The sequence below is a fragment of the Ruditapes philippinarum genome, unplaced genomic scaffold (assembly GCF_026571515.1).
Source record: "Ruditapes philippinarum isolate M1 unplaced genomic scaffold, ASM2657151v2 ctg13180_1_1_1_1, whole genome shotgun sequence".
Lineage (NCBI taxonomy): Eukaryota > Metazoa > Mollusca > Bivalvia > Venerida > Veneridae > Ruditapes > Ruditapes philippinarum.
Window position 1 is genome coordinate 6,652 of NW_026861505.1, and position 10,521 is coordinate 17,172.

The 10,521-nt window shown below is 32.6% G+C and overlaps 1 protein-coding gene across 1 annotated transcript; it reads left to right on the plus strand.

Moving 5' to 3' along the window:
- The first annotated feature begins 465 nt into the window (after nt 1-465).
- LOC132715875 (uncharacterized) lies at nt 466-4,551 on the plus strand. The gene is made up of 2 exons (XM_060698968.1): nt 466-645; nt 3,261-4,551. Exons 1-2 carry the CDS (start codon nt 474-476, stop codon nt 3,845-3,847), a joined length of 759 nt encoding a protein of 252 aa, XP_060554951.1. The 5' UTR covers nt 466-473; the 3' UTR covers nt 3,848-4,551.
- The last annotated feature ends 5,970 nt before the right edge of the window (nt 4,552-10,521 follow it).

Genomic DNA, 10,521 nt, shown 5'->3' on the forward strand with positions numbered 1-10,521 from the left:
AATTTCATTATTTAAACTAGAATTTGGACATGTCTTTCATGAAAATCGATCGGACATTTTTAAACTTGATAATTCGCATATTTATCGCAATTACTCTCAGGAAAATGATTTGAAATTGGACAAAATCGAAGGATTGGCGACATCGCGACAACGCACCGCACGACAACCCGCCCTTTGGGGTGCTTCGCTAGCGACAAGACGAAAAGACGAAAAGACGATATCATAATAGCGAGTGTTGTCGCTATCGACAACGCAACGCGCGATGTGTACTAAATCAGCCACCGTAATTTATACTTAATATTGTAGTTTTGTTTTGTACAGTTGATTTGCCACGATACAATCCCGTACGTCAACATCACGTTTCGTTAAGAAGCCAATATAGTAAGGTGCGACCAACCGTTATAATATATCTTTAGTTCAATTATTGTTACCAAACGCTAATAAACATATTCGTTGAGAAAAATTTTTAAGATATGAACGTGTGGCTTCTTTCTGTTCTAATTTGCGTGTTACTTTTTGCACTTAGTATCAATAGTGCCTTTAGTATACGCCAAAGAAAAAGGGCGTGGCTTTCTGGATGGTTTAAAAAGCTTACAACGAGATGCTTTCATAATGGAATATATTACAATAAGGGAGACACATTTGGTAAGACTTTATGTTCCTCTGAAGAGATTTTTTAAACTATGAAATTATCCTGATACGATCTTGACCAATATAACTTAATCCTAATCCTAAATATTACACTTTGTATAAAATATAAGGGTTTAATTATGTAACAAACCTATTTTGTACAGTTTTTTTTATAATGTACGGCATTATAGATCTATATCAACATTTAACTCGAACGATCGACGATAAAAGAAATATATTTGCCGCTCAAGGGATCACTGAATTTCTGTCAGACTTCCGACATCATCATAGAAATTATATTTTTAAAGGAACGCTGACGCTTAACAATAAGTAATGCAAGGGTATGCTATCAGAGTCTACAGAATGTGGTAACCATAGACATCAAGGGAAGTAACAACGTATCGATAGAAATACGAGTCGATTGCTTATTATCTACCGTGACAAATTTAAAGCTGCATTCTTCTGCATGCGTAAAAATATATCTAGCTTGAGAAAAATGTGCAAAGTAAAAATATTCAAGTAACAATTTACATGTCATTTGCGATAAACGACGACTGGTTTTGCGGTACTTTTCTCTGCGTGACAAATGCAGTAGGGGCTATTTTTAAAATTTTTTTTTTACATATTTTTACTTCTTTTTGGACTTTATGTGAATTTGAAGTGGTGTTTGCATTGTGTTAATTTTTCTGTTCACTTCACAATATTTTACATTTATAGGCATTTTAAAATTTTCATGACATTTATCTGGAGGCATGCTGCTTTATTTAAAACTTATTGATGAACAAATAATGACATCCATGCGCATGCCTGATTATTTTTTCCCCAGAATGAGATGTTTGAAACACACAAATGAATCATATCTAAATAGCCTTAGGTATGTGAGTTCAAAGTTGAGAACTAATACATACATGAGTAGTTTTGAAGAGAAAAGTGTTATATGTAAGTGAGATAAAAAAAAACCCCACTATATTTAACGCAGATTACAATTTCATTTACATAAATACCTTTGTTAAAATTCGCCTACGTTAAAGTATCATTATTATCTTTTTTGTATATATTTGCAACTGTGCACTGAATGTATATACATTTCAGATCATTTGTTTATGAGATACAGTTTATTAAAGACACCTTATGAATCAGAAACGAATAAATAATTCCTTCCGTTAAAAGGGCAAAAATAAATTTTTTAACGTTTAGGCAATGGTTTAGAGAATGTTAAGGTAGACCATGGGTAATGGGCACCATAAAGAACTGTAAAATTGACAACATAGGACAGTTATATGTCTTCAAGGTCACCTGTATGCAAAATTTAAATAAAATTTACCGTGTGGTTTATGAGTTATGGATATATTTCTGAACTAAGACCTTGCCATTTGAAGGGCTTATTTTCAGAAATGAGGAAACTGTAAATAATCTGTAATATCATCATTATAAAAAATGTTTTTCTATTGCTCATTGTTAAGAAACAAATAATAGCATTCAAGTAACACATTACACAACCAAAATGTTTGGTTCTAAACAAAATGTTCTTAAAATGTATAAAAATGTAACCCTACCCCACCCACTTTTAACACTAATTTTACCATTTCCCTATCTAAAATGCCTTATTCAAAATATCCCTAAAATTTATCGAAATGTGGGTCTGTTTTCAAACTTTGCCTAAATGTTTTCAAAGGTATATTAGTTGATCATGCGAAATATAAAATAATTTTACCGTGTAGTTTTTATTTTATCGAACTTTGAAAATATCTGGTATCATATTTGTTATAAATTTTGGCATTATTTAACCAAAAAATACCTAAAATAATTATATAATTAAAATCAAACTTTTTTTCTTCCATAAGGGATCAGAGAGATACATAAAAAAATGTTAAAAAGAAAAAAAGAAAGAAAAAAAAGTTGCCCCTTCTGGGGTTTGAACCCACGCCCCTCAATTTCAATGTAGTTTACAAGCGATTCTAGCCTATTTGAATACTCTTCAAAGTGGAGGTAATGCATTACCCATGGTCTACCTTAAATGCATATCACCTGAAGAAAGTAGTGCTGAATGTTAAATTATTGTTCATAATAGTAGCAAAATATAAACAAAGTATTATTTTCACTTCCATACAAAATCACTATTACTGTACTTATTGCCAAAAAATAAAGTTACAGAAGAAAAAGATGGCTTAGGTAATTGGCCAATTAGTAACATTTTGGAAAATTTAATCGGACATCAAAAATAGAAAGCTTATGGAAAATTATATTTAAAAGCATTTCTAAGGCATAATGGGCCTTTAATGTAAACAGAGCAACGGCAATGTTTCAATTCATTCATATAGTCAATTACTTAAATTTTGTTTAAAAATAATGTTAAAATATAACTTGTATTTACTAATTGTCAGTCTGTCGAATTTAGTATTTTACGACCAAATTGACGCCGCTTTTTGTAGGTTTCAAGCTAAACTGTATGTCAAGGAAACCTTATTTGAATGTTTGAGGAGGAACATTGTAATCAGTTGACTGGGATACACCTCGACCATTAAATGTGATGAACAACTGAAGTACATTGTACCTGTTTTCAAGTCGAACATTTCACCTTTTCTTAAAGTTACATCTCTCTCATATTTCACGGTTATTTTCTTTTGCAGATAAAACGTACGACTGGCAAACTAACACGTGCTCTGCATTAAGATGTGGTTTTCTCGGGAACATTAGAAATGTGATAGAAGATAACTGTAGTCCACCGACCACGCATACAGCTCCACCAACGACCCCGCCCACTCCTACAACGACCCCGCCTTTCGGCTGCTTCTACAACCACAAATTCTATCCACCTGGCACTAAAATCAGCAGTGGTAAGACTGGAAACTGGTGTTACTTTGTTGAATGCAACAGTTACGGGGAGGTCATCCATGGTGATGATTTTAACTGCGGTAAAACAACAAGACCAACGACAATGCCACCTACAACTAGACCTCCAGGCTGTTACTATAATGGGAAATACTATCCATTAGGTACAGAAATAAGTAGGGGACGTTCGGGCACTTGGTGCTATTTTACAAGGTGTGACAGGTCCGGGCACGTCATATCGGGCGACAATTTCAACTGCACGAAAAAACCACGCACAACTTCTCCTCCACCAGCAACACAACCAGCAATTGCCGCTGACAGATCTCTAGAACTGTTTAAGAAGGAACTAAAGGACTTACTCAGAAAAATTAACAAACGTAAATAATGGGACAAGATACATATACCTCATACTATTTACTTGCTTATAAATATGTTTAATGAATTAATTTTACATTTTTAAAAGGATTTCTCATATAAAATGCTTCAGCCACATGACTACTCACGGATCGATATTTCACGACACGTGAATGTTTACATCACCTGTTTTTACAAAGTATGTTTATATTCCATTTTTAATGCGACTAATAAATTAAAAATATTCAATTTGAATTCAACGTTGAACTCTCCATTGTTTACAATAATAAACATGAGTTAATTATACGCGGTCACTCGCTTGTTAGATTCGAAATGTTTCAAGAATAATAGCGACACGGGAACACGTAGATTGAGAATTTTACATTACACGCATGCTTAAACTGGACATATTTTGTGAGTATACTATAAATACGCGATCAATGTTGTATTTCAACGGACCTGTAAAATGAATGTTTATACAATTTTTCGCAATCATCGAGAGTGATACGTGAACCCCTAGCACGTGATGGTGCTTGACACCAACAGCCATTTTCAGGGCCACCTAGCCTTTTCATATTGTCTCGGTTTCTGCGCATTTAGGTGCTCATTGACAGCTGTACAGTGACCTACTTTTTGGCTCAAGATCCATATCAGGTAATATTCTGAGGTAAATTATAACCAATTTGTGTTTTAAAATTAAACATTGAAGGGCATGACCGGGGGCTGTACTCGACAGCGACAACTGCTTTTTGTGCGCTTTAGGCGGATTGACCCTCATTAAACACAAGCCAACCGAATAACACACTAATGTTATTTCTTTTTATGATATGCCATCCGTAAAAGTACTAAAGAAATTTTTAACGTAGCCAATACGTTTCTCTCATGGAAAACGCATGAAATAACGTTAGCAGAAAGAAATATCGAACCAGATACATGTAATTCTTGAAAATATACGTGGTTTTAACAGAACAAATACAGAAAAAAATCAATTTAAGTATGAACGTAAGATAAAGATTTACTATGCTCATCCATGAGTAAAATATTTTAATCACAGAAATTTATTGAAATCTATGAAATTCTAACTGAATATGTCTAATTTGAATAAAAGAATGAATAAACTATGTATGGGAAGCTGCGTTCCCTAAACAACTTTGTAGAATTCTCAATATTTTCAGATATCAAATTTGAGCATAGTATATCTTTAATGCTAAACCATAATGAACGAATAGTAAAACCCACACATTTACAGCAATATGCTTTGAATGAAAATTAAAGCGATGTTCAAATTTTAATGTCGCAAAGTCCGTGAATAAATACTAATTCGTCGATGTGAATTTCAGAAATGGTTTGTAAGTATTGATAATATATAACTTTTTCATATAAAATCGGGCAAGTTTAAACGGATTATTATATATAGTATTAAACTCGAAACAAATAAATTGGATTATTCATACAAGTACAACATAGGTTAAGTTGATTTAACTTAAAGGCACATTATGCATCAGAAATAAATAAAATAAAATCTTCTTGCAAAGAGGCAAACATGTATTAAATAATAATTTAGTAATAGATTTTAAACATATAAGAAGCTTAACACCATAAGGAAATAGCACTGCATGTGAAATAAATTGCATTTATAAAATATTGCAAAGTGTAACCAAATGATATTAAATACCGAATCACTATATAAGTACCAATATCCAAATAGAAAACGAAGCAATAAATGGTTCAGCTTTATGTTATTTCAATACATTTTCTGATAATGTAACAGGAGGTCATAAAAACAACATTTTTAATAAACGAGTAAAAGTAGCATTGCAGGGGGGACATAATGGACCTTTAAAGGGACTTCACTGAGGTTAAAAAGCCTAAAAACATAACATTTGAATTTCTTACATAAATGAGCATGGGCACTTTAAACAGAAATATATGCAAAGATAGTTAAAAAATATACTTTGAAATACATTGAAAATCATATTTTATGCTTTTCATAGCCCGATTTGAGTGACAAGTGTTTTAACGTTTTTCATTTTGGGTCATTTTTTATAATTTGAAAAATTATTCTGGAAAAACGAAGTGCGTGAATGATCTGAATTTTTTCACAAAGATTAGTTGTGTAACTTACATCAAATGGTACATTTATCTGGAAAAAATATTTTCAGTCCCATCATGTTAAAAAACCACAGTGGAGTCCCATTAACCCTTTACCTCATATATACGCGAAACAACGCACTTTCGACCCCCCCCCTTTAAAAGGCCTTAAATAGTGAAAAAATGTCCTATTTGGGCCCCCAACACATGTTTTCGTTTGAGAAATGTTGCTTAAAAAAGTGACCACGTTTTCGGCGCCGCCCCCATCCAAAAGATACATCAGGGGGTTACCAGAAGGGGGATGTGCCCCCTTCTGTTTGGGGGGTTTGAAGAAAATTTTGGACTTGTGAGAGGCTTAAAATGACCCCAAGTCGTCGACCATAAGGTAACGTGTAACCAACGCTGAAATGCCTTTGACTCTATCTCAATCCCTTGAGAAGTTGCAGAACTTTGAAATAAATTTTGATGGAAAAAATCGAGGCAAAATAGTGATTTTTGGCAATTTTGAGATGTCCCCTCGTTGCCATGGTAACAGGAAATTTAAGACTGAGCATGTCGGTACAAAGGCAATGGTCCAGTCAACATTTGTGCCAAGTTTGATTAGTATTGAAGCATTTTTCATAGTTTCATAGCAGTTTAAACTTGTAAGAGGAGGCTTTTCAGTGAAAATGGCCATTTTTCACAATATGCTCATGGGGGAAAGGGTTAAGTAAAAAAATCGCGCGATATGTGCGATATTCCTAATTAATCAACATCATGATAAAGTCCCAGATGTGCACAATTTCTTAACTTTATTTTTTTCAACCGTTTTAAAGTGTAACTGATCCATGTTTATAACCTAATTTTTGTTTATTTTGACATAAATTTGTTTAGATTGAAGTCTTGATTTTTTTGTTTAGAAAGTATACGAATATATACAAAAATGGTAGCATGAACATTATCATAAAAGTGTGTTATTCACTGGATTTTATGCAAAAAAAACTATATATAACGGAAATTGTCCGTTCATTACATTTACTTGTTGCCTAGCTGGCCGGAATAGATACTTACTCGTTTCGTGCCCTAAATCAGTCTCTGTTTCGTTCATCTCATCTTTAGATAAATGGAAATGTTCGAGACTGAAACGCATTTTCAAAAGGCAAATTCTTTTCAGCCCTCAGCTGTTGAAAAAAGATTCTTTTTCACTTTAGACAGTCTTTATTTTGGATATGTGATAAATAGAATATTTAACGTAAATTCAACGACCCCGCCCACTCCTACAACGACCCCGCCTTTCGGCTGCTTCTACAATGAAAAATTCTATGCCCCTGACACTTAAATAAGCAGTGGTCAGACTGGAAACTGGTGTTACTTTGTTGAATGCAATAGTAATGGAGAGGTCATCCATGGCGATGATTTTAACTGCGGTAAAACAACAAAACCAACGACAATGCCACCTACAACTAGACCTCGAGGCTGTTACTATAATGGGAAATACTATCGACCAGGTACAGAAATAAGTAGGGGACGTTCGGGCACTTGGTGCTATTTTACAAGGTGTGACAAGTCCGGGCACGTCATATCGGGCGACAATTTCAACTGCACGAAAAAACCACGCACAACTTCTCCTCCACCAGCAACACAACCAGCAATTGCCGCTGACAGATCTCTAGAACAATTTATGTTTATATTCCATTTTTAATGCGACTAATAAATTAAAAATATTCAATTTGAATTCAACGTTGAACTCTCCATTGTTTACACATGAGTTAATTATACGCGGTCACTCGCTTGTTAGATTCGAAATGTTTCAAGAATAATAGCGATCACGGGAACACGTAGATGGAGAATTTTTCATTACACGCATGCTTAAACTGGACATATTTTGTGAGTATACTATAAATACGCGATCAATGTTGTATTTCAACGGACCTGTAAAATGAATGTTCATACAATTTTTCGCAATCATCGAGAGTGATACGTGAACCCCTAGCAAGCAGTGATGGTGCTTGACACCAACAGCCATTTTCAGGGCCACCTAGCCTTTTCATATTGTCTCGGTTTCTGCGCGTTTAGGTGCTCATTGACAGCTGTACAGTGACCTACTTTTTGGCTCAAGATCCATATCAGGTAATATTCTGAGGTAAATTATAACCAATTTGTGTTTTAAAATTAAACCTTAAAGGGCATGACCGGGGGCTGTACTCGACAGCGACAACTGCTTTTTGTGCGCTTTAGGCGGATTGACCCTCATTAAACACAAGCCAACCGAATAACACACTAATGTTATTTCTTTTTATGATATGCCATCCGTAAAAGTACTAAAGAAATTTTTAACGTAGCCATTACGTTTCTCTCATGGAAAACGCATGAAATAACGTTAGCAGAAAGAAATATCGAACCAGATACATGTAATTCTTGAAAATATACGTGGCTTTAATAGCACACATACAGAAAAAAATCAATTTAAGTATGAACGTAAGATAAAGATTTACTATGCTCATCCATGAGTAAACTATTTTAATCACAGAAATTTATTGAAATCTATGAAATTCTAACTGAATACGTCTAATTTGAATAAAAGAATGAATAAACTATGTATGGGAAGCTGCGTTCCCTAAACAACTTTGTAGAAATTGTCAATATTTTCAGATATCAAATTTGAGCATAGTATATCTTTAATGCTAAACCATAATGAACGAATAGTAAAACCCACACATGTTGATGCAGCCTTTTACAGCAATATGCTTTGAATGAAAATTAAAGCGATGTTCAAATTTTAATGTCGCAAAGTCCGTGAATAAATACTAATTTGTCGATGTGAATTTCAGAAATGGTTTGTAAGTATTGATAATATATAACTTTTTCATATAAAATCGGGCAAGTTTAAACGGATTATTATATATAGTATTAAACTCGAAACAAATAAATTGGATTATTCATACAAGTACAACATAGGTTAAGTTGATTTAACTTAAAGGCACATTATGCATCAGAAATAAATAAAATAAAATCTTCTTGCAAAGAGGCAAACATGTATTAAATAATAATTTAGTAATAGATTTTAAACATATAAGAAGCTTAACACCATAAAGGAAATAGCACTGCATGTGAAATAAATTTGCATTTATAAAATATTGCAAAGTGTAACCAAATGATATTAAATACCGAATCACTATATAAGTACCAATATCCAAATAGAAAACGAAGCAATAAATGGTTCAGCTTTATGTTATTTCAATACATTTTCTGATAATGTAACAGGAGGTCATAAAAACAACATTTTTAATAAACGAGTAAAGGGACTTCACTGAAGGTTAAAAAGCCTAAAAACATAACATTTGAATTTCTTACATAAATGAGCATGGGCACTTTAAACAGAAATATATGCAAAGATAGTTAAAAAATATACTTTGAAATACATTGAAAATCATATTTTATGCTTTTCATAGCCCGATTTGAGTGAAAAGTGTTTAAACGTTCAAGATTAGTTGTTTAACCTACATCAAATGGTACATTTATCTGGAAAAAATATTTTCAGTCCCATCATGTTAAAAAACCACAGTGAAGTCCCTTCAATTCAATTCAATTAAATTCAATTCAAATGGTTTATTTACGTCTCATCACATGTACAACACATATATCACAATAAAAATGAATAAAACTGGTAAAAGTACATATGCCATTCAATATAGAATTATAAGAGACGTGTAAGCAAAGCTTACATCTATAGGTAAATATAATAAAATATCATATTTACATACTTATATGATTATATACTATACACACTTATAATAAATGAATTGGGAATGCTGTGAATCTATCATTTTAAGCTTTCATATTCCTACTAATGTGTCTAAAAGTCTATATATAAAACAATTCACTAGTCTGATGTATAACAATTCTAATGAAATTTAAGAGAAATAAAATACTAAAATGTATAATAATAAAATAAATTCAATCTGTAAGATTCACAACACTCTATCTTAAATACCTACTTAATAAGAGAAATAGTTACCTACAATAAAGTAAAAGACGTCTATGTTTTAAAATATTAAAGCATGCTTTGGCTGTAAACTTAGTCAAAAATGGATTAACAAAAACGTTATGCATTTTCTCCACATCGAGATAAGTTGTCCAAAATTATTAACAATTGTTCTCGCAGATTCAAATAGGTCTTCCCTGAATTGTAAATAGAGTGGACAGTGTAACATAACATGTATCTCTCATCTTCTACAGTATCAGTACAGTTAAAACAAGTTATTTCATTGTATTGACAGATTTTCATACCTCCCCGTTTCCAATCTTATCGGTGAAACACCGCATCTAAATAATGCCATAGCTCTTCGATAATGAAAAAGGCAAATGTTGTTTTACATAAGTTTCAGTTTCAAAAACATTCTTGAACATTTCTATATGTTCTTAGCTTATTTCTACCATTTCCTGATATAGATGACACACGCTCTAATGATTGTTTCCATTTATTAACTTCCTACATCAAAATTTTTTTCCTCAATTTTTGTTACAATTGCTTTAGTATTCACTTGATTTGTGTTAAAATAAATCTGGTCTTCAAAATTAATACTCTGTAACATTTCTGTAATTCGAAAAATACTATTCTTACACCTAATACTA